General features: G+C 39.3%; 2 protein-coding genes across 4 annotated transcripts in view; one reads left to right on the top strand and one right to left on the bottom strand.

The window, feature by feature from the left end:
• ARMH3 (armadillo like helical domain containing 3) overlaps positions 1-25,875 on the bottom strand; it is a 150,101-nt gene that overhangs the window by 9,591 nt on the left and 114,635 nt on the right. For all 3 annotated transcript variants that reach the window (XR_004425337.1, XM_033130949.1, XM_033130950.1), the window contains one exon: positions 19,926-20,004. Coding sequence is in view for 2 of the 3 variants with exons in the window: in XM_033130949.1 (XP_032986840.1) it covers positions 19,926-20,004 (79 nt within the window). In the remaining variant the exon portion in view is untranslated. The remainder of the gene's footprint in view (positions 1-19,925; positions 20,005-25,875) is intronic.
• LOC117036213 (40S ribosomal protein S12-like) lies at positions 15,252-15,762 on the top strand. Its single transcript, XM_033130951.1, has one exon. It carries the CDS (start codon positions 15,328-15,330, stop codon positions 15,724-15,726), a length of 399 nt encoding a protein of 132 aa, XP_032986842.1. The 5' UTR covers positions 15,252-15,327; the 3' UTR covers positions 15,727-15,762.

The raw sequence follows: 25,875 nt of genomic DNA, 5'->3' as shown, positions 1-25,875 counted from the left end.
CACAGATTAGGCAGGTCTTCAGTAATGGCCAGTGGCAAATGGGACTACCAGAGAGGACAGGAGAGGAAGGTCCAAGCAGCTCCAGGCAATTTTTATGGGAATCAGACTGAGGTTTCCCTCTCATCCGTGGAGGAACAACATAAGTCAAATATGCCATTTCTCAGCCAGGAAGACTGAAACCTTTTTCCTTCTATTACCCAGTAAACCTCCTCAAACGCAGAGGAAGATACCTTTTCCTATCTAATGGAAATGACCTACTCAAGGCATTGCCTGACTCCCTTCTCTGGATTTGTTATAAGGCTGAAATGCTCTATAAATTTTGGCAAGAGACTGAAGAGAAATCAGAGGCCCGATCTTTCATTTTCTCTGAAAGGACCTAACCTAGTTTCCCATCTTTCATCTACTTTCCCCAAACCAGACCTTCCCCAGAACTGGTTATGTGTCTCCCAATGAGGAACAACCCTCTTTTCTCCCAGAAGCAATAAAGGTCTGTCCCTAGCCTTGCAATTTCACCACTCTAAGTATACCTTCTCAGTGGCATTCTCACAAGTTAAGTGGTGTTTTGGTGTTGGACAACTTGGAAGGGGAATTCTGATGACAGAGAAGCAAAAAGCCAATTTTTCTTCCTTCATATTTATTCTTACAAATTCAGGACTAGTTAAAGCTAAACAAGAAGCACTGCAAAGATATTCTCTAAGTAAAGACCTTGATGGGTCACTACTGGGTCCAGTTGTACCTGGTCCCTGAAACAGTACTTCGACCAATACCCAGTAATTTTCAAATTTACATAGAGTGGAGGCAGGTGAACCTCACTTTTTTCGTCTGTAAAACGGGAATAATAATGATATTCATCATACATAGCTGGTTGTGAGGATTAAATAAGACAATGACTATAAAGTGCCAAGCATACTGCTTGATGAACAGAAAGTGCTTAATAAGCACAGCTGCTATTATTATCTCTTTCATTTTAACATGATTCCATGAATAACTGCTTTTTAGGACCTGAAATTCCACCCCCTGCCACAAATGAGCAAATGCTCCCCTCCCCGACTTTCTGGAAGAGACTTGTCCTCTGGAGGCTTACTAATGAGGGCTTTCCTGTGGAGGAAAGAACACACTGCTTTAAGGCTTGTGCATTAGTAGGTGTAGACGGGCAAATTGGCAGGAGAAACAAACATGCTACTACCATTGATTTTCTCGCTGAAATTGTGTCACAGCTAGATTCTCAGCACCCTGAAGAAAGAGACCCGGTGTTACATTATAGATTTTCCACGACGCCTAACAGAGTCCTAAGAAACAGTAAACATTCAACATGCCTGTGGACTAATTTAGTAACACTCAGGCCCAACCAAAAAGGAAAGGAATCTCTCATCAAGGTCACACAATCAGATTAGAGTTAGTCCATTACAGTACACCCAGCACTGTTCTCAGCACTCAGGTTTCTGAAGCCCTTAGAACAGGGGTGTCCAAACTGCGGCCCGCGGCCCAACTGTGGTCCGCAATCCATTTTTTATTGGCCTGCAGCAAATTCCAAAAATATATTTAGTTTACTTAAATAAACCAGGTGAGGCAATACGTACTTCACCTCGAGTGAGTGGCCCGGCTGTTTGTGTATTTTACCGCATATGGCCCTTGGTAAAAAAGTTTGGACACCCCTGGCTTAGAGCCAAGTCCTGCCTTAAAGAAGCTAACAGGCAAAACCGGGAATCAAATAAAACACGATGGAAGGGCACACCCGCAGATGGAAGCAAATTATAGGGATGAGCCAGTCGCACTAAGCATGGTTTGGAGTCAGCTGCAAAACTGACCAGGGAATGTGCAGCCCGCTTAAAAATCGTGTCACACCTTTTATGACAGGGATAGTTAAGGAATCCAGGTCTCTTCTATTTTGTCTACCACCTCCTCCACTTTACATTTCTGTGTCAGCTAATTCTGAGCACAAAATTCTCCACCAGCAAGCAGGGCCCCAGCAGCTCTAGGGAGGGCCATTAGCTCTGACAGGTCTGTGAGTGGCACTGACAGCTTAGGCTACATCAGGGCCCATCACCTCAAGGGCAGACTGTCCAGACCCAACACTGACATTGAAAAAGTTAAGTCCTGCACAAAGGAAGAGGAAAAGGTTGAAAGGGTGAGAAAGAATGTCACTTGACTCCCAAAACACACAATCTACAGTTTTAATTTCTTATAAATCAGGTTTGATCCATTCTGAAATGCTCCTGTGAGATGTGTTCAAATTAGCAATGATTTTTCAATTGCACAAATTCAGTTCAACTGTGCAGTGTACTCCATAGATAAACTGTCCAAAACAACCTAACCAGACACACCTGGTGATCTTTGAATAGCCAGGTTCAAAGTCTTGCTGAGCTAATTTTAGCACTTGTTTGCATAACCAACAGATTTGCATCTCAAAAGACTAGGAGAAGAAACAGATTCCTGAGCTCCAAAGCTAACTAGTACCCAGAGAAGACTGTTGTTAGCTTCCTTTAGATGCTGTCTGCTTAACCTTATTGTATACAGGACAAAGTTTGGTCACGTCCAGATGAACAAAGCCTAAAAGAGTGACCAAGCAGGCAGTTAATAAGGACAAAATATCAGTTACCCAAGAGCTTCACGTTTCAGTTCTCCTTGCTGTTTTGAGAGATTCGAGGGTCAAACCTTTGTAAACGATCAATGTAAGGCTGGGACCTGGGCCCAAGAATAGAAGGGAAAAATTGGGAAAGGGAAGAGATGCCTTTTAGTGGATTACATTAAAAAGAATATTAATATGCTTAAGATATATATACCATTTCCAATATCGATTCAAGATTCTCCCCCTCTAGTACTGAAAAAAGAGGAAGGAAGGAAGAGAATGAAGCAAAATAGGGCAATACATATGAATAAAGCAAGGATAAGTTCCCTGAAAAGCGTGTGAAATTTAAAAAATTCAACTGGGTAACTCTGGGTATACTGTAATATTTTAAAGTAGTTCGGGACTTCCACTTCTAGTCATGATAGAGTAACTGAGAACTGGGAAAGAAATAACTTCAGACACTGGATAACAGGTAGTGCAGGACAGGAATCCTAAGAGAAAGAAAACACAAGGTGAGCATGATAGTCTTGCTGGGCTAAGGAGACACCTCGTAGTTTAGGGAGGCAGAGGTGGCCGGAACTTGTGAGGCAAATTACCAACAAGGAGGGAGGAAGGCAAAGAAAAGAGCTTCAGAAATTTGCTGTTTTCTCCGTGAATCCATTGCTGATCATAAGGATTGCAGGTGTAGGGTAAAACTCAATGAAGTCCGACAGAAAAACGCCTGAGGATCTGTGAGCTGAACAATTCTCAGAGCTCACACAGGACTGGCAGGTGTCTGAATTCTGACCAACCTGAATGAAAAGTACCTGCTGAATACCTAGGATATTCAAAAGAGATACCAGTACAGTCAAACTTTAGTAATGGAACTAAAAACTAGTCCTAGAGTAAAGACTTTCCTAAACTTACCCGAAGATTAAAAAGAAGTTTCATGGATGAAGGTGATCAAAAGGTACAATCTTTCAGTTATAAGATAAACCAATACTGGGGATACAGCGCACAACATGATGTCTATAGTTAACAATGCTGTATGATACATTTGAAAGTTATTAAGAGAGTAAATCCTAAGAGTTCCCACAAGGGGAAAAAATTTTTTTTCTTGTATCTAGGAGATAATGCATGTTAACTAATCTTATTGTGATAACTATTTCACAATATATGTAAGTCAAATCATTATGCTGTATATCTCAAACGATGCAGTGCTGTATGTCAATAAAATTGGGAGAAAAAAGATCACCACGCCAAAAAATTAAATTTCAAAAGGATCATGCTGCTCCACAAATAATTTACCTGCCTTCCAGAATAAAGTCCAACACTATTTAATAAAGAAAATCTAGCACTCAACTACATAACATTCACAAAGAGCAGTATCTCTTAAAAAGTTACCAGTCATGTCAAGCAGCGGGAAAATGTGACTTATAACCAAGAAAAACATCAGTCAATAGAAATAGACCCAGAAATGAGATGATAGAATTGATATCAAGAATTATTTAAAGAACTATTATAAATATGAGTATAAATGTTCAAATATTTAAAGATAACCATGAACGTAACAAAGAGCAAAATGGAAGCTGTAACGCACATCATAATAAAATTGCTGAAAATCAGTGTTAAAGAGTTAACAAAGCCATCAGAGGTGGGAAAAACACTTTATGTACAGAGGACTAAAGATAAGAATTCACACTTCTTATCAGAAACTATACAAGCCAGCAAACAACGGAATGATATCTGACAAAAGAAAAAACTACTGTTAACCTAGAAATCTCTATCCAGCAAAAAACTCTTTCAGAAATGAGGGTGAAATGAAGACCATTTCAAACAAACAATCCGAGAGACTGTGTTGTCAACAGTCCTGCACTCCAACAGATATTAAAAGAAGTTCTTCTGGCAGCAGGAAAATTACATTATCTGATTCTATAAATAGAAATAAAGAACACTAGAAATGGTAAATACCTGGGTAATTATAAAACACTTTTACATAAATTTAAAACCGAGGGAAAAAAATAATTGACTCTTTAAAACAAAAATAACAATGTACTGTGAAATTTATAACAAAGCTCGAAGAAAAATGTATGACACCAGTACAAAGAACAGGATGGTGGCAAATGGAAATATATTATTACTAGGTTATTACTTGTTATATGAAGTAATATAACATTATTTTGAAGGTACACTGTGGTAAGTTAAAGATGTATATTGTAAGCCCTAGAGCAAACACTAAAAAGGAAAAAAAATTAAATGAAGACGTATAGTAAAAAGTCAATAGTGGACATAAAATGGAGTACTAAATATACTCAGTTAATCCAAAAGAAGGCAGAAAAAGAAAAAATGAATAAAAAAACTGATGGGAGAAATACAAAACAAAAGCAAGATGGCAGATTTTAACTCAGCCGTGTTGATAAATATATTAACTGTAACCCTTTTTTCAATTAAAAGGAAGAGATGTTAGACTGGATATAAAATCAAGACCCAACTATGGGCTGTCTCAAAGAAATCCACCTAAAATATAAAGACACAGATAGGTTGAAAGTAAAAAGAGATAAAAAGATATGCTATATAAACATTAACTGAAACAAAGTAGAATTGATATATTAATATCTGACAAAGGAGACTTCAAAACAAGGAATATTATCAGGAATAAAGAATGAAATTTCAAAATGATATAAAGGAGTCAGCTCATTACAAAGACAATTCTGTATGTATGTACATCTAATAACAGATTCAAAATTCTATAATGAAGCAAAACTGACAGAATTGAAAGAATAGAAAAGTCTACTATTACAATTGTAGGTTCCAATATTTTTCTCAGTGACTGATAGAACAAGTAGACAGAACATCAGTAAAGACAGAAGATTTAAACCAACCAACTTGACCTAAAGGCATACAGAGAAAATTTTACTCAACAACAGCACATAGAACATTCCATAAGACGGATAATATGCTGGACCGTAAAACAAATCTCAATAAATTTAAAAAAACTGAAATAACATGGAATGTATTTTTTGTTTACCAGGGAATTAAATAAGAAATTAATAACAGAACTTCATCTGGAAAAATCCCCAAATAATGAAAATGAAACAACAGATTTCAAAATATTTCAAAAGAAATGAGAAAATACTTTGAACTGAATAAAAATGAAAACAGGGCATACCAAAATTTGTAGGACGTTGCTAACATGGGAAACTTACAGCACTAAATTTTTATATCAGAAAACAAGAATTAAAATCAATGAACTAAGTTTCTACCTAAGAAATTAGAAAAAGAGCAAATTAAACTAAAGCAAAGAAAATAAGAAAGATAATCATATAAATCAATGAAATACAAAACAGAAAAACAAAAGAAAATCAATGTAACTAAAAGTTGATTCTTTGAAAAGATTAATAAAATTGATAAACCTCTAGCCAGACTGATCAGGAACAAAACAGAAAACATACACAGTGTCCATATAATGAATGATAAATCCTATAATCATTTAAAGGAAAGAAGGAGAGTATTATGAACAACTTATGCCAATAAATTCAACAACCTACATGAATGAGTAACCTATTCAAAGACACAAATTATAGTTTTGGGCTCAAGAACAAACAGAAAACCTGACAATCCCTAAATGTATTGAAAAAATTGAATTAATAATTAAAATGTTCACCACAGAAGTATACCGATATATGCAATTTACTGTGGAATGTATAAAAAATAAGATGGACTGATGGAGATCCATTCTATGGATCAGATATGTGATAAAGTATCGTAAATGTAAATGACAGAATCTAAGTGGTAGTTATATTGGTATTCACTATACAATTTTTTCAACTTTACTGTACGTTTGAAATTTTCCATCATAAAATATTGGCTAAAAATTCTTCCCACATCCATTCCAGCAAAGACTGTTGGTTTTGGAGTCAACTCAATCACTTACTACCTAAGCATCCTTAAGCTTCATTTTCCCTAGCTTTAAAATAAGCAGGATAATAGTACCTATCTCATGGAGTATAGTGAGGATTGAAAAGAATGATGCATACAAGGCACTTAGCACTGCACTGTAACATAGTAAGTGTTCAATAAATGATTGGTGCTGAAAAAAAAAATTCTTTCCACAAAGAAAACTTTAGGTCTGGATGCCTTCACTGGTGAATTCTATTAATCATAAGCAAGAACTACTACCAATCTTACATAAATTCTTCTTAAAAATGAAGTAAGGAATATTCCCCAACTCATTTTATAGGGCAGCATTACTCTAATATCAAAACCAGACAAAGACATCACAAGAATACTATGAATTAGGGTGGCCAGATGGCTCAGTTGGTTGGAGCGTGAGCGCTGAACAACAAGGTTGCCAGTTGGATTCCCACATGGGCCAGTGAGCTGCGCCCTCCACAACTAGACTGAAGACAACGAGCAGCTGCTGAGTTTCCAGAGGGGAGGCTGGATGGCTCAGTTGGTTAGAGCGCGAGCTCTCAACAATAAGGTGCCAGTTCAATTCCCACATGGGATGGTGGGCGGTGCCCCCTGCAACTAAGATTGAAAACAGAGACTGGACTTGGAGCTGAGCTGCGTCCTCCACAACTAAATCGAAGGACAACTACTTGGAGCTGATGGACCCTGGAGAAACACACTGTTCCCCAATATTCCCCAATAAAATTTATAAAAAGAAAAAAAATACTATGAACTAATATCCCTCATAAACAGTGACACAAAAATAATCAACAAAATATTAGCAACTCAAATTCTGTAATACATAAACGAAGTATTGTATCATGATCTAAAGGAGTTTATCCCAGGAGTTTAAGGTTAGATGAATATTTAAAAATCAGTCATCATATTAATAAAATAAAAACAAAAAAAAAATCCAGCAAAAATCCATATGATCTCAATATGTGCAAAGAAAGTACTGACAAAAGTAAACATCCATTCATAATAAAAACTCTCAGCAAACTTGGAATAGGAGGGAGCGCCCTCAACCTAATAAAGGGAATCTATGAAAACTTACAGCTAACATACTGCTTACTGATGAAAGACCAAATGCTTTCTCCTGAAGATCTGGCAAGGGTGTCTACTCTTACCACTTCGATGTTGTACTGCAGGTCTTAGCCAGTGCAACAGGAAAGAAAAAGAAATCAAATGTATACAGATTTTAAAGAAAGTGGTAAAACTTAATTTATTTGTATACGACATAATTGTGAGCACTGTAAACTCTGAAGACTCTATGCTGGCAAAAAAGAATTGGATTATCAAAATTTAATCATATACCATTTATATAATATAAAAATGAAGTATTTAGGGACTGAACAAAATAGGCAAAAAAAGTATGCTAAAAAACTATAAAACATTAATGAGAAAATTTAAAAGATCTAAATAAATGGAAAGGCATATTATGTTCATGAGTTTGAAACAATATTATTAGTGTCAATTTTCCTCCAAGTTGATCTATAAAGTTAATGTAATTCCAATCAAAATCTTAGCAGGCTTTTGGTGGTTGTGGTGTGGGTGGTGGTTACATAAATATATTTCAGTGTATGTTAATTATACCTCAATAAAGTTAAATAAAAAATAAGTCCAGTAAATCCTGATTAGTCAAAAAAAAAAAAAAAAGGCATGGCTATGGCAGTAAGCTTATGTCTTTTTTTTGGTCTTACTATTCCATTTTTGGTTGGGGCAAGAATGATTCAGACTGATACAGTAACCCTAAGCTAGGAGTTCTTAGTATTTCAACACTGCCAAGGATTCCCCTCATTGTACTCCTCTCTTCCACTCCTCCACCCCTGGCATTACTCCCTGACAAATTAAATGGACTCCAGGTAGCAATCAATGGTGTTTGGAATCATTTTCAGCTGTGCACCAGCCACATGAGTGGGTGGTACTTACTTTAAGTGGGTGTACTGACCTAGACCTTCTGACAGACCCAATCATTTACCAAGTTCAGGGACTTACACAGTCCGTCCTTTCCAAAGACATCTAATCAAGGTTCTGATTTTTGTCTTTTTTTATGAAACTGAGAGATGAAAGATATGAAATGATCATGGCTCTCATTGTGAAAACTCACTCCAAATAAGGACCACTAGCCCACCTTTTATGGATTTATAATGAGGCAGTATTTCACTAGAGTACAAAGAGAACAGGAAGGTTTATCTGTCCTTAGGCTAATAAAGAGGCAGGTAGGGCTACTGCAAGCACGTCAAATACATCGCTGAGTGAGGTCTATGGCAGAGCACACAGGCAAAGGTCTAAGCAGGGAGTACTGTGAAGTCCTCAAGGGCAAATATGATTTTTGCATTTTTATAGCTTGGCACACAGCGGATACTTCTGTATTTTTACACAAAAAAGAAATAATCTGGGGAACTTGAAGCTAGGGCACCCATTCCTTGTCTTATTGCACTAACCAAGGACGCTCAGAAGCAGAGAATTCTTAGACCAAAGCAGGCTCTGAGAGCTTCCTTGGGAGGCAAAGTTGGTTCTTTTTAAGAATAGCTCAAAGCAGCAGAAAAAAACAGAAAACGAGCCAATACCACAACAACTAGAACAAACAGCAAACTGCTAATGAAATCCCAGGCCCCAGCTGAGGGAGCATCCTCCCCTCCCCACCCCTCCCACTGGGTGCTTACAGCACTTTCCATCGAAGCTAAAACCTGAGTCTCTCTCCAGGGCACAATTATCCAATACAATTCTTTGGAAACAAGGATCCAAAAGGTGGACATGAATCTCTTAGGATGAGAAAGATGATGCCTTTTATTAGTGTAAAACGTCACTGTTTCCTCTATACGGCCACCCTGAATACAATATGCAGAAGATTTTTTCCCTTTCTATTTTCATCTCATATACTTCAGGACTAAACTCGATTTCAGAACCAATTTTAGATGGCCAGTTTCCCTAGTCCATCCATGTCTTTCAAGCCTGCTGCCAAAGGGCTCTCCATTGCCCTGAGATTTATTGATCTGACAGACTGGCTCTGCCCTTCAGCAAGGTGGACCAGATAATGAACCTCACAGTGGGTGATTAGTGAGAGGCCATCAGTTGGTTAAAGGAGTGGTGACAGTGACTTTCTTTAATTTCCCTGGGCAGTTGCCCCACCTCCCTGACTTTATGTGGTTGAAGCCCTAGACACCCCTTGTGAAGTTTTTCTTTGCACTAATTACAGATCCAACATCCCCAGGCCCTTACCCTGCACAAGCAAGGCATGCAATCAAACTAAAAGGCAGCCAAGGTAATGGGGGTGGGGGAACATGACACACAAATACCACGTCAGGCCTTCTCCTTCTCTATGGCTTATTGTAGGGGGAACAGCAGCCCAGCTCAAACCAAAATGCAGATGTCTCTGTCCTCCCCTCCTGAGGTTTCTTTCCTTGGAAACATATCACATCTCAGGGAGGGAGACAGAAAACACTGTCTCTGCTCCTAATTCATTGGCAATTTGAAATGGGGTCTCTGCCTCCCTGCCAAACCTCACTTATCTATTCCTCCCTAACAGACAGAATTCTTTAACAGAAATGCCATTTGTGGGCTATCCACAGTTTCCCTTCTGGATGGCTGGGTCATTTTCAAGATTGCACCTTTCTTTGAGCAGGATCACCGTGAAAGGTCAAAGTGCTGTTGTACTTAGCAAAAACATTTCCAATTAACACAGCTTCCAACAGAGACAAATGTTTGCATAGCAACATTTCTGGCTTCTGATGTTTACAACAGTGGCAAACCATGCTTTTTCTCAGTGTACCTTTCAGAGTTTTAAGCTACTTCCTGGGGAGGAGGTTTCAGTGGAAATAAAACAAAAGTTCCCAAAGATCTATTTGGAAGGAAGGAGGCGGCTAAAAAGCAATCTGAAGAGGGAAGTCCTACCAGTACAGTCTTATCTAATAACTAGGACAAAGGATCCTTCTAAGATTAAACCAAGAAGCAAGGCCTGCTGTCTTCTGCAACCTTCTGAAAAGCTGCCAAGCACGGGGATTCCCGTGGGCTCCACCGCTACCCCTTCTAAGCACTGCCAATGATGTTTCACTGGCAATGAAGCCTGACTGAGGAAGACCAGAAATGTAGGTGATGGGCATTTCAAAACTCATACTTAATTGGAGAAAATGCTGACAGTGGCAGAGATGAATAATAAGCTGAGTCCTTCACCAGTGACCTCTGTCATCCAGCTTGGCTGTGGGACATAAATTTTGAGTCTTCATTTTGCCTTTTTTTGAAACAAAATTGAACTATTACTTTAAAAACAATTAAAATCCAGTGTCCTACCTTTTAGATTTTGACCCACGTAAATATATTATCTATTAAAAGAAATAAATAAGAACTTTTTTTTTTTAAACACCATGCTCTTTTGGTGTGTGGAAAAGCTTTATTTCTCATAGTGACCTTCTTAATATGCTTAGAAGGAATAAAGAGACTTTTCCCTCATTTACAAAGTTATCATACTATGCTAGGAGCCTGTACTGAGGCATGTCTGCCTAACTGGCAGGTAAGCTCTCCAGTACTTTCTTTCCTCACCTGAATGGGCCCTTCCCAAACCAGGTCCTTTCCCCACCGCCAGGAATGAGCCATGTTATTTTCATTCTCCCTGCTTCTCCATCCACCTTCCTATCCCTGGCTGGTCCTTTGTCAGAATACCTGACAAGCTCAGGTTGTCACACATGCCTCAACCTGATGAAATGGAAAAAGCTCAGATAGACCTAGGTTCATATTATGGCCACTAACAGCTGTGTAACCTTGAACAAATCATCTCTTTAGCATCCTTATCTATAAAATGTGGATAACTGCACCTACCTCAAATAGTTGATGTAAGAATCAAGTCAATAACCTATGTAAGAGTGCCTCGCTCAATAACTACTAGTTGTTCCTTTCCTTTTATGTGTTCTTTTAAAATCCAAGATACTCTCTCCTATATCTCTGATAGTGCAGCTTACCTCCTGGTTCAAATAAGAGAGTGGCCAACCTAGCAGCACATAATCAGCAGACCCTCTATGTGGACCTTCTCAAGATGCCCTATATACCGTAACATAAAGTTGATTTCTGAGGTAAGTAGCTTGTAGGATTTCTGAGGTAAGTCCCTCTGCCTTAGACTCTGTCTTTCCTTCTTCAGTGAATCCAGTGAACAAACAACTCACACTAAACTTTTTTTTCCTGCCAAACAAGTCAAGTGAAACGCCAGAACCTAAACAAAGGGAACAGGAAGGCAAGGTCAGACAGCCAACACTCACGTCACATGCTCGCACTCAATAAGAGTTCCCACAGCAACCATCACTCGGGGTTACAGAGAAGCAGTGCAAAAGCACAGGCTGTTGTAGAAAAACATGATGCCAAATACAGGAAACTGAGATGGCTACCACAGGAGTCTGAAATCTCAGCTCTCCAGCACGTCTCTGCCAAGGTTGCCTTCCATGGTGGTTAAGGCCCTGTTCTAAGATTAGAAAACTTCACAGGGGCTCTCAGAGTGGGCTGCTCAGAGGCCTCAATTGCCTGGGGGAAAACTTTACACACCACATTTGCCTCCTGCTCAGAAAGCCCTGCCTCAGTGTGTGACAGCCCCCTTCTCCCAGTCTTCCAGAACCACCAGTGGTACTGGAGCTGGCTCATGCATGCTTGGCCTGTGAGAGCTGAGTGTCAAATTTTCAAGCACTGTGAGGGCCACTTGGCTTCACACTGGCAGCCATAATGGGAGCATTCACACCCAACACTCCAAATCAGTACCCTTCCCACCACTCAGCCCTGCTACCAGTTGTTAAACATTTACTAACATGCCAAGGGCCAACAAATCTAAAGCTGAAGTATCAGGCTCCATTTTCCTAATAAGCTTCGAAGTTCTTGGGATATTCCCTCAAGATCTTTTTGGGTTTTCTCCTAGATGTTCTCAAGTAATGAATGCCACCCAGGGCCCCTAACAATGCTTGCCCCACAAACTAGGGCTCTCCTTGTATTAGTGTCTCACTCCAGCGAGGTTTCATTAGGATTTGTAAATACCCAGCAGTTATGTAGTAGCTCTTATTTTAGGATCAGGAGGAAATCAAAAAGGTTTAGAAAGATTACTAACGGACGTAAATACTCATCAGTATTAATACTTAGCATCTAACGCAACCTTCACTCATTCAAATGTGAAGCATTTTTGTTTCCCTAACTTACTTTAACCTACTCCCACAAGTGAATGATAGTCATAATACTTTTGAAGATACCTCTTGTAATTACATTGTACAGGGCTCCTCTGAATCTAAAATCCTAAGCCCTAGTGAGAGGGGAAGACTTAAAGAAATAATGGGAGGTAAAACTCTGTAAAATTCCTAATGTAGAAAACTTAGGAATCTGGGTATATATTCCTATGGTCCTGTGACATATGGGGGTACCAGCAGTTCACCTTTCTGATCTTCTCAGAAAATTCCCAAGTTTGTAAGTAGATAAATTTTTAGCAAGCTCCTGGGCCACTTGGTTGAAAGGAACACCAATTTCAAGATAGATTTGCCCACTCTTAAAAACAGAAAGTAGAATGGTAGTTGCCAGAAGTGGGGGAGGGAAGGAAGGAGAGTTGTTCAATGAATAGAGTTTCAGTTTTGCAAGATAAATAGGTTCTAGACATATGTTGTGCATAGACTGCACAACAATGGACGTATATTAACATTACTGTACTGTACACTTAAAAATGGTTAAGATGGTACATTTTATTATATGTTTTTTACCAAAAACAAAAAGGATAGGTTTGCCCATTAGGTCTTACCAGATGCGTAGCACTGGGGCTGGCTCATACCAGGCCCTTGATGGACACTTGTGAATTGAATCAAAGGCAGTACAATTAGGACGAGAGTCAGTGCCATCACAGATTACGGAAGCTATGATAATTTAAATTGGTAAATTATATTCCTAAATCATCCAACTCTGGGTACCCTGTGGCCCAAGGATAAGACTTACAGAAACTCTATGACTCTTCTCCATTCTTTCTGTCCTTTCCAGGTCCTGACTTTGAGTACATTTTATAATCTGTGCCTCTCCATTTATCCAATCCTATCCCTCCTCTTCCAGCTCAAAGTGTTCACTCCTTTCCTGACCATCACGACTTGCAGAGATCTTTCTCTTAACCGGAACTCACAGATCCTACTGCTAGAACTGGTCGGGCTATAGACAATAAGTTGCCTTAAACCATCTCTTGCACTTACTCCATCCTTTGAGAACAAAGGCCCCTTATTATACTTCTATATCCCTCAAATACCTAGCTCAATCTGAAGCACAGAGCAGGCACTAGATGCTGAAATACTGATAGCTGAATGAAGGCTAAAGAAAGTAAGAGTGGGCCAATCATTTACTTGCTTTCCAATGGTATATTTCAAAGGAACAAAACTGGTCATGAATGTGACTGAAAGCTTAAGGAATCAGGTGCTCAGAGGAGGTTTTGACTTGAATTTTAAATTGTCACTATGTACTCTAAACATTCAGGGCTCTAGAGAATCTTCTGTAAAGTTCCACTATGAAGCCCTCTCTTGCCTATAAGGAAATTAGAGCTGACATAAATCAATATGTCATTGCATTTGTAAACCAAAACAAATAGTAAATAGCCTAAAAGGAGCTCAAGATCCTCAATGGGCATTTTCAAAAGTCTAAGGGCTTTGGGGGCAAGGAAAGAATGAGATATTATTCAAGGCAGCTAAGCTAATGATTCTTAAAAGAAATTGGGAGTGGGGTGTCAAAGACTGATTAAGAATTTTAAGAAAGATGGACCCTCTTCAAGAAAAAAAAGGACATATACATAATTTTACACGCAATTTCAGAGTGTGCAATAATTCTCTAAAGCCTATTCTTGGACTTTAGGTTAAGAACCTGTGAGCTAGTATTATTCCAAGCGATTTCATAACAGACCTCTTGAATGTGGACCCACTTCTAATATGATCTAGCCAACTGTAACAAGTATTTTTCCTAATGTGAAAAGCAGGAATAAAGGAGAGGGAGTATATGAGAGTTTAGGGTAGTACAAGACAGGAAGGAGAACCCCCTGAAGAGCTCTTCTACTTTAACATACTTCTCTGAAGGGAGGATTGCATCATCAAGACTGATGTCTTCAAAGCATGCAAACCCAAGACTTAGCCTGGTGTCAAGGGTTTCTCTTAAATACCTTTCATCTACATTTATTTAGTACAGACAAAAGGATCATTGGGACTTACTTATGAAACACAGATTGTGAGACCCAGCCATCCTACTAGGAGAATGAAAATCAGGGTACAGGCCACTGGGGGTGGGGAGCACATCAAATGATTCTACCAACTAGGGACAGATGCTTACCAACAAGCCATACTGGGGAGAGAAAGGAGATAAAGCTCAGCCGAGGGTGGGCAAGAGGCCTGAAGGGCAATTTTTACAAGATGTCCTAGAGACAAGTAAACCCAGTAGGGGATAAACTGGGAGTAGTTTCACAGTTCTTGGGAAAAAAAGTTCTATCTTCTCCATAATTTTTATTCATTAAGATATGTGAAATACAAAAATAAGTCAAATGCCTTTAACAAACACCATATACAAAAATTAACTCAAAATGGATCAAAGGCCTAAATGTAAGAACTAAAACTATAAAACCCTTAGAAGAAAACATAGGGGAAAAACTTCATACCATTGGATTTGGCAATGGTTTCTTAGGATACCAAAAGTACAGACAACAAACGAAAAAATAGACAAGTAAGGCTTCATCAAAATTAAAAGCTTTTGTGCATCAAGAGACACTGTCGAGCTCTTTCCCTGCCGCCGCGGAGTAGCGCGGAGGCAGAGGCTTGGGTGCATTCAAGATTCGGCTCCACCCGTAACCCACCGCCATGCCCGAGGAAGGCATTGCTGCTGGAGGTGTAATGGACGTCAATACTGCTTTACAAGAGGTGCTGAAGACCGCCCTCATCCACGATGGCCTGGCACGTGGAATTCGCGAAGCTGCCAAAGCCTTAGACAAGCGCCAAGCCCATCTTTGTGTGCTTGCATCCAACTGTGATGAACCTATGTACGTCAAGTTGATGGAGGCCCTCTGTGCTGAACACCAAATCAATCTAATTAAGGTTGATGACAACAAGAAACTAGGGGAATGGGTAGGCCTCTGTAAAATCGACAGAGAGGGAAAGCCCCGTAAAGTGGTTGGTTGCAGTTGTGTGGTGGTTAAGGATTATGGCAAAGAGTCTCAGGCCAAGGATGTCATCGAGGAGTACTTCAAATGCAAGAAATGAACAAATAAACTTGGCTTTTGTTTTTCAAAAAAAAAAGAGACACTGTCGACATAGCAAAAAAGCAATCACAGAATGGGAGAAAATATTTCCAAATCATATATCTGACAAGGAATTAATACACAGAATACTATATAAAGAACTAAAACTCAACAACAAAAATCCAAACCCAATTAAAAAATGGGCAAAGAGCTTGAATAGACATTTCTCCAAAGAAGATAGACAAATGGCCAATAAGCACATGAAAACATGCTCAACATCAATAATGATTAGGGAAACATTAATCAAAACCACGAGATACCACTTCACACCAATTAGGATGGCTATATCACACAAACAAACAAAAAACCCAGAAAACAAATATTGGCAATGATGTGGACAAGTTGGAATGTGAAATGGTACACCACAGAAAACAGTATGGTGGTTTCTCAAAAACTTAACCATAGAAGTACCATTTGATCCAGCAATTCCACTTCTGGGTATGTATACAAAAGAACTAACGCCAGGGACTCAAACAGCTATTTATATACCAATGGTCACAGCAACAGTCTTCACAATAGCCAAAAGGTAGAAACAACCTAAATGTCCACCATAAATAAACAAAATGAGCTACTGTGTTTCCCTGAAAATAAGACCTAGCCAGACCATCAACTCTAATGCGTCTTTTGGAGCAAAAATTAATATATTAAGTTAAAATTATATTAATTATATTATTATATATGATATATATATAATATTAAAATAAGACCAGGTATTATATTATATTATATTATATTATATTATATTATATTATGTAAGACTGGGTCTTAAATTATACTAAAGGAAGACCGGGTCTTATATTAATTTTTGCTCCAAGACACATTAGAGCTGATGGTCTGGCTAGGTCTTATTTTTGGGGAAACACGGTATATACACACAATGGAATATTATTTAGTGTTGAAAAGGAATGAAATTCTGGTACATGCTACAACATGGATGAACATTGAAGACATTAATTATGTTAAGTGAAATAAACCATATCCAAAAGGACAAATAATATGAGTCCACTTACATGAGGCACCTAGAGTAGTCAAATGCATAGAGACGGAAAGTAGAACAGTGGTTACCAGGGCCTGGGGGCAGGGGAAAATGGGGAGTTATCGTTTAATGGGTATAGGATTTCAGTATGGAATGATGAAAAAGTTCTGGAGATGGATAGTGGTGTTGTTTGCACAAAATGTTAATGTGCTTAATGCCATTAAATAGTACACTTAAAATGGTTAAGATGGCAAATTTTATATATATTTTATCACACATAAAAAAAGGAGTCAAAATAAACAAGCTTCACTATCAACCCCAGGCAAATATGACACTTGCGTATACAATATAAAAATTCATGCAGTTTATTACATTAGGAAATGCATGACCATTCAGTCATGCTGAGGGTATTAACTGATTAAAAAGCTTTGCCCTCCATGAAGCCAATGAAAAGTAAGTGTCATCTATCTTCTGTACAACTGGAAAAAAAAATAACAAAGAAAACCCCAACCCAGTGTGAGAGAATGGGCTTTGTTTAATAAGCAATAATGGATTTACAAACATTACCTTGAAATGTCTCACACAGAGGCTGGAACATGTCTGGGGGGAGTGTCACAACTCAAATATTCACAAATCTATTGCCAGAAAAAAAATGGCAGGCTGGGCAGGCAGATCTATCAAAGAGCCCTCTCTTGTCTTCTATCTTACTGGGTGCTATAAATTCCAGTTAATGCCTATCTCTGGTCTTTAGGCTTTAGTTTGGGAGTACTTTAAAATCTACGTGGGGATTAAGTTCCTGATTTTTTTCTTTTTACTTAGTTTGCTGCTAACAGCTACAGGACCCTACTGCATCTCAAAGCCATCTCTTTGGGAAGCTGTGAATACACTCAACATTCAGTGAAATTAGCACTAACGTTAGTAAGTGAAGGGAGAGAAGTGCTCCAACACATGTAGGATATTAACAAGGCGGTCAAATACTTCTAACCCTCTAATCCGATAGTGCTGAGAATAAAACCAACTGTACCCTAATGCTGTCATTTAGCGCCTTTCAAAGTCAGTCAGGGAAAGGAAGCAACAACTATTTTGAGGGAAGTTTTGAAAAGGGTCCCAGAATATTACCACCCTTCCCCCACTCCCCAAGTGGAAAGGATTAAGAGAGGTTATGAGTATACAAAAACTCGAGAGCAAGGACTACACTTAGATTATTCATCACTGATCCCCACTACCCAGCACTGCACCTTGTATACAGCAGGCATGTAATTATTTATTGATGAAGTACCGTGTTTTCCTAAAAATAAGACCTAGCCGGACCATCAGCTCTAATGTGTCTTTTGGAGCAAAAATTAATAGAAAACCTGGTCTTATTTTAATATAAGACCCAGTCTTATATACTATACTATACTATACTATACTATAATACTGGGTGTAATATAATATAACATAATATCGGGTCTTACATTAATTTTTGCTCCAGAAGACGCTTTAGAGCTGATGCTCCGGCCAGGTCTTATTTTCGGGGAAACACAGTAAATAAATCTTTGAGAGCTGCCATGCCTTCCCCGTTCTCACACAGGGCTATCTACTCTCCTTCTCCATAGAAATCATCTCATCTTTGGCTTGTGGACTCTTTTTGAGAGGCACTTTTCATCACTTCATTTAACTTGGAAAGAAGTTGGAGGAGGGTGAGGACACGTGCTTGCTAATCATCCTTTTCCAGATTTGCCTCATGCGCCAAAATGGATTTTTATTATTGGTCTGTGGCTGCTACTGCTGTAGAAAGATTTCAGCCTGACCTTCCCAAACTGCTTGGGGGATGAATACTGCACGTGGCTGACAGGGAAAATGTGTCTTCCTTTGGGGGGAAAAAAAAAAAAAAGCTTTTAGCTAACCAGAGCTCACTGTGATAGGAAAGTCACCTTTTCTCTCAGTGAACAAAACTCGAGATGGTGAATTCTTTTGTATAAAAATGACATGAAAACGGATCTGAATTGATACATCAGGAAACAGGTAGCATCTCCAAGCACCTCATGAGAGCAGTGGTATCAAAGAATAGGACTCAGGACTGCTCCACAGGCAGAATAGGAAAAAAGAAAATGAAACCATTTGTAAAAGCAGTTTAAGTAAGAGGATGGATTATCACAGCTGGTCTCACAAAAGAGAACAAATATGTCAAAGGGAACAACTGATAGACTAATAGAGTCCTATCCATCTGGCTGAGGAAAGAGCCACTGGTGGGAATACTGAGAAGCTTATCTGTGAGGGAAAAGGCTTGCTTGGTGCCTCGCTGGGTGAGCTGAATAGCTTTTAGGAACACAGTTACACTATAGCTGGCTGGCTCTGCCAGCAAGAGGCTCAGAGAAGGGTTACACGGATGCGTGGCCAAAAGGGCCGAGCGGAGCATGCTGGCTTGGAGCCTTTACTGGACTCACCTCCTGAATACCCCAGCCCTCCAACTTGTGAGTAGGGTGGGAAGGAAGGAAGATTGTGTGAATATGATCTTATTTTGTGCTTTTAAAAAACAGGACTCAAGAGTCTCATTCTGAAACATCAAGTTCAAGCCCATGCCAGGCGTTCAAGCCCCATTTCTACTTTTATATACAATGCAGAGCTGAGTGCAGGCACTTTGGGAAAAGGGGAAATCATGCCAGACTCAGGGAAAACAAACACACAATGCTATCTGCATCTGCAATTCAGCCCATACCACCGAAAAACCTGCTCAGAAATAATTACTCGGGGCAAGTAGAACTCAGTTACTAAAGAAAATCTGTCCCAATGAGGACTCATGTTTTAACGAGCCAAACAGCCTCAAATTAAGCTAAACTTAGGGTTTTTCTAATTGGCAGTTTCATCTATTTCTAAGTTCTCATTTTTTATTTTCAAAAATCAGAATGACTCTGCCTAAAATTAAAAACAGAAATGCCTTATCACCCACTCTAAACTAAGAATTCACCAAATTTTCACCTACGTATCTTCTATATGATTAAATGAACCTCTCATGGCACAAAAGCAGAAGCCATTACTATTTAAAGTACTATCAACAAATCCCTTACTAATTCCTCTCAGCAGCCTGGCTCTTGCCACTCCCACTAGAAGCTCAGTCACAGAATCCCTGTGCCATCAGAGCAAGGGCAACTACTTGATTTTAGCCACCAACTAGGGTCACTCTGCGGAGAGTAGTGGCTTACCTGCTCCTCCGACAGTTGGGATATGTGATTCACAGCAGCGTAGGATTCAATTTTGGGGTTAAAGTGGTTGATGATGGCTCTGAAACAAAGAATTAGCATTAATATAGCACCAGATGGAAAAAGAGAAGTTAAAAACAAGTATCATGTGCTCTCTAGTTTGCAGTACGAGAGCATGAGAGTGACTGTCACAGGGCAACTGTTCTCTTATTGAACATGAGGTCACTCTGAAATGGGAAAGGTTTCATAATTATTAGAGAATAGAGCATCTCTGCTCTGCAAATGAACTAGAGAAAACCTCACAACCAAACAAAAAAACGAAACCAAGCATCCTTCAGACAAGAATCAGGACCCAGGGGGCTTTCCACCCGGGGGCCCTGGTACGTCAGTCACAAAGAATAGTTTTCTCTGCTCTGATGTGGGAGAATAGAACGCTCAGTAAAGCTGGACCAGCATGTAGGCTAAACGGTCTCTGAAGAAGCTCAGCTTTATCAAAGCCTAGAATCAACCTTCACTTGTTAGTTAATATTTCAAACCAAAATTTTATTTCCAGCCATTCGAACCAAAATCTAATTGTTCTTTTCAAACACTCCCCCCTCTCCATCACTCCCTCACCAAGGTCACCGAGTCTTATCAAATCTACCTCTTAAAAATCTCCGAAATCTGACATAAATAAATTTCCCTGAAACCAATGCTTTGGTATAGGTCCTTGTCATTTCTTATCTAGTGTAGCAGAAAACACATAGGCTTTAGATCAGAGTTTAGCTTGAGTCCATATTGATATCAAAATGGTTAAATAAATGGGGAGAAGAGACAAACCTCTCTAGCAGAACAATTTCAAATAAAATATATAGATACTCTCTGTTTAGGAGGTGAAGTTTAGTTCCCATTCCCACTGAGGGTAGACTAGACTGAATGACTTATTTCCAAAGAATAGAGTAGAAAAAGGAAAAAAGAGTTAACTTTACAATAAAGAATCCTGGCAAACACTACCTTAACCAAGTGATGAAGGTGAATGCCGCCAGTGATGTCATGTGGCTGTCAAGTAACCCCGGTATGATCTGATGGGAAGGGCACTTCACCTCTGTTGTGCACTCCAAAAACCTATGACCTCAGTCTAATCACGAGAAAAACATCAGACAAACACAGACTGGGGAACATTCTACAGAATACCTGACCAGTCTTCCTGAAGACTGTCAAGGTCATGAAGAAATAGTCACAGACCAGAGGACATTTGGGAGACATGAAAAATAAATGCAATGTGATACTCTGAATTCAATCCTGGAACAGAAAGAGGACATTAATGGATAAACTGGTGAAATCCAAATAAAATATGGAGTTTAGTTAATCGTAATGTATCAATGCCAGTTTCTTAGTGTTGCTAAATGTACCATGTAAGATGGGGGAAATTAGGTTGAGGGGCACATTTTTGCACTTTTTCTGTAATTTTAAAAGTATTTCAAAATAAAAAGTTGATTAAAACGTGTGTGTATGACAACATAATAGAAATCAATGTTTTCTTTTAATATAACTGATTGATAGTAACGAATTACAGAACCACTTAATTTAATATAGATAATAAAACTATAAGACAGAAACTTCACAAAAATCATAGCCTGGAATCCTATTTTGACCACTTGTTATTCTGAATGATTTTGGGGAAGCTGTATGTCTCACCAGAGGAAAAAAAGTGATTATAATACCTACCTTATCACTTAGCACAGTACCTAGGAATAGTACATTGTAGGCGTACAATAAATGTTTGTTGAAAGAGTGACTAAATCTTAGAGGATTCTTGCAACATTTATATAATAAAGCAATGTCACACACCTAGCACAATCCCTGGCATGCAGCTGGTGCTCACTAAATACTCCATGAATGAATAAATCAAATAGGATAGAAATGGGTCAGGAGCCCTGTGCTTTATACTGCAGAGCATATATGCTGACGTTGTTTTGCTGAAGGTTATGACAGATTTGCCACTCTGGGAATTTATATTTGGAATGAAGGTAAAATCATCCTCCTACCTGCCCTGTGATATTCTCATCCCAGAGCTTCAGATCTCAGCAGGTGAATAAGGTCTCCCACTAGGCAACTGGAGGGACTGTTTAGAAATGTGGTAGAGGTGGACAGTCTAAACCTCGTAAGGAATTTCTAACTCAGTACCCACAAAGGGCATAGAGTATATGCCTCTGCTTTACTTTTCTTACTGTTTCTTTGGGACCTTCACCTGTAAAATCTGACTACTAATCTGATCTACTGGAGATGCCAGGTATAGGGCACTAGGCCTAACAGGTAAGAAAAATAGTCTGACACTGGCTGTTGTCCCTCTAGGCTCTTCAGCAAGGAATTTGAAAGAGGGCTTGGGAACTTCTTATTAAAGTTCTCAGGACTTCATACTGTTGAAATGGAAATATGTTCTGAGAAAGCAGAGAGAAGACAGAACACTGATTCCAGGCTAAGTCAGCCCACACTGAGTGACACATGCCATTGCAGTGATTGAAATACTTAGCTTCTCCTTCCCATGGAAGTTTGGCGACTACTAGGGCTAACCTGGGTTGTGATTCCATACTGCCCCCACCTGGCCGTGGCCCCAGACTAGGACTTATGCCTGACTAGCTCTCAGTGGGAGAAAGACAAGGTTTATGGATGAGGGAGGTGTCTCTTTTTTCTTTAGACTTTCATTCTCACTGATATCACCTCCAAAGGATATATTACCTTCTCTTTTGAATATTTAATGGGGGGAAGGGGTCTCTTGAGAGATTCTAACAGTAGCTCTCTCATTTTTACTGATCAAAACCTGACAGGTAGCAACTGTCCAGTGCTGAAGTCTAAAATTTGAGTGTTCCAGCAACAAAAAAATGGACATTTTTTTCTACCACAAGATGAATGAGCAGAATGTGAGTTTAATTCCCTCCCCACCCATTCTACTCAAGCCCCACCCTTCAAAAAGGGCAGGTTCAGAGAAGGTGAATACTGAAAGCAGGACACAAGTTAAGTTCCTTGCCCCTGACTAGCCTGACAGAAAATGAGGCTCAGAAAAGAAGGTACCTGAAGAGACCAGGAAGAGGAGTGAGTCTTACATGAGCAAGCGGCTGGGGCAGGCGCTATCAGGACATCCCCACTAGGTTCATATTGGGTTGTTATATGGATTACTTGTCATCCCCCTCCACACAAAAGAATTTCTTTTATATGTTGAAACCCTAATCCACAATGTGACTATATTTGGAGAGAGGGCCTTTACTGATGTAATTAAGGTTAAATGAGGTCATAGGGGTGGAGCACTAACCCAACAGGATTCGTGTCCTTATAAGAGACAACAGAGAGCTCGTTGGATCTCTCTCTCCACCATGTAAGGACACAGACAGAAGGTGACTGTCTGCAAGTCAGGAAGACAGACCTCACCAGAAACTGACCCCGCTGAACCTTGATCTGAGACTTCTGGCCTCCAGAACTGAGAAAATAAATTTCTGTGTTTTAAACTGCCTGGTCTATGGTATTTTGTTATGGCATCTATGAAGACTAATATGTGGACGTTCTACTCCTCACAGGGACGCTGGCACTTAGGCAAAGCGGATGGTAAGCCAGGGTCAGTATTGTTTATTAGCAAAGCAGTAGAGTGGATCAAGTCTGCTTCTCATTCTGTAGGTGACTGCCTCTTTTTGTACCTTTTACCTTCTGGGTTATTTCCTTCTCTTTTATAAGATGACCACTCTGAGGTTCCTATGCTACAAAGTTCCAAGCACAGATGCCACAAACGTAGACATACGGGTTACCAGCTTCTCAGGCAGAGCAGAACTGGCCCTTTAGCCTTTACTAAGTGAGAATCACAGACTTTAGTAAAGAAAGATCTTGCAGGGGGGTTTGAGTGGCCTGTGCCATAAAGTACATGCGTACACACACACACACACACACACACACACACACACTAAACAGCACCATACATGGCAAAGAAAGAGACGTGCATTTTCACTTTTATTTGCATTTTAAGATTGGTTTTCATCTGATCTCAGCCTTTCAGGTATTTAAACAAAACCTACTTTCTGCCAGCCAAAAACTTTCATGCTAAAAAGTATTTTGAAAAGGGGGACTTGAAGACGAGTAGCAGAATTTGAGTGGGCAATGAATGAGAAAACATAGGCATTATGAAAGATTAAGGCTTCCTGTTGACAAGGGTGGCAAGACAATTAAATGGGAAAAGAACAGTCTTTTCAAGAAATGGTCCTGGGACAACTTGGTATCTATATGCAAAAGAATAAAGTTGGACCCCTACCTCACATCATACATAAAAATTAACTCAAAATGGATCACAGATTTAAATGTAAGGTCTAAAAACTATAAAATTCTTAGAAGAACATGTAAATCTTCATGACTTTGGGTTAGGCAATGATTTCTTAGCTCGTACACCAAAAGCACAAGTGACAAAAGAAAAGGTAGGTCAAATTAAAAATTTTTTGTGCTGCAAATGGCACCATCAAGAAAGTGAAAAGACACCCACAGAATGGGAGACAATATATGGAAATCATATATCTGATAAGTAACACCAATAAGACACCACTTCACATCCACTAGGAGGGAAATAATAAAAAAGACAGTAACAAGTGCTGGCAAGGACATGGAGAAATTAGAACTCTCATACATTGCTGGTGGGATTATATAATGGTACAGCTACTTTGGAAAGTGATCTGCAGTTCCACAAATGTTAATACATAGAGTTACCATGTAACCCAGAAATTCTACTCTGACATATAAACCCAAAAGAATGAAAACATTACACAAAAATTTGTACATGAATGTTCATAGCAGCATTATTCATAATAGCCCACAGGTAGAAACAACCCAAATGTCCATGAATGGATAATTGAAGAATGGATACACTGAAGAATGGATAAACAAAATGTGGTATAATAGGATCTTATTCAGCCATAAAAAGGAATGAAGTACTTACAAATGCTACAACATGCGTGAACCTTGGAAATTTAAGTTAAAGAGGCCAGACACAGAAGGCCACATATTATAATGTTCCATTTATAGGAAAGGTCCAGAATAGCCAAGTTATTATATACAGAAAGTAGATTAGTGGTTGCTTGGGTCTCGGCAGGGGGTTGTTAAAGGAGGAATGGGGGTTGAAGAATGCTAATAGATACTGCATACCTATTGGAGGGGGTAAAATATTCTAAAATTACACTGGTGATGGTTGTACAACCTTGTGAATATATTAAAAAACAATGAGTTGTACGTGCTAAATGGGTAGATTATAATATGTGAATAAAGTTGTTTAAAAAAAAAAAAAAAGACTAAGGCCTCCTTGATTCCAGCCAGCAGTTCTTGAGAAAGCTGCTTTCCCCCCCGCAAACCAATTCCACATGGAATTCACAAATCCCAGGGTGTTTCATTCACCAAGATAACTTTCCTAGAGCTAGCAATGCTGGTGGCAGGAGGAAAAGGAGCCCCCTGGGCCACTGACTATTTTGTGAATTACAGCAGCTAGAGTTTAGGGAGCTTCTGGAGAAGCCCCTGTGGTGCAGTACCACAAGAGGGAGCAGAGCTGTAGGTGAGACTGGCACTGGAAGCCACATGCGCAGGGAGCACCAACCCTGCCTGGAGATGAGAAGCTCAACTCCCGATAATATGCGCGATAGCTATAGATTAAAAGGTCTGCATTTGGTAAATGATGTCAACTTTTGGCTGCTGAATAAAGAACTCCTTGAAATAAAATGTTGGGGGTAGATTGGTGGAAGTGCTCTCTTAATTTCAACACTCTTGACCACTTTTTTTTAGAAATGGCTGGAACAGTCCACATTACTCAGAGAGAGCCATCTACACAGGACTAAGAAGAAGATTTAAAGACATAAGGCCCAAGGAAAGGGAAAGGAATCTGGAGGTAGAACTTGGTGGAGAACAGAAATATAATTTCTAACCAAACCTCCAGCTTTCCTCAAACTGGAACTAA

Source organism: Rhinolophus ferrumequinum, chromosome 16, assembly GCF_004115265.2.
Source record: "Rhinolophus ferrumequinum isolate MPI-CBG mRhiFer1 chromosome 16, mRhiFer1_v1.p, whole genome shotgun sequence".
NCBI classification, from domain to species: Eukaryota; Metazoa; Chordata; class Mammalia; order Chiroptera; family Rhinolophidae; genus Rhinolophus; species Rhinolophus ferrumequinum.
This window is presented reverse-complemented; position numbering and strand designations above follow the sequence as displayed.

Excerpts from the sequence above, each read along its gene's own strand:
- LOC117036213 (XM_033130951.1), top strand. The coding sequence starts at position 15,328 with ATGCCCGAGGAAGGCATTGCTGCTGGAGGTGTAATGGACGTCAATACT.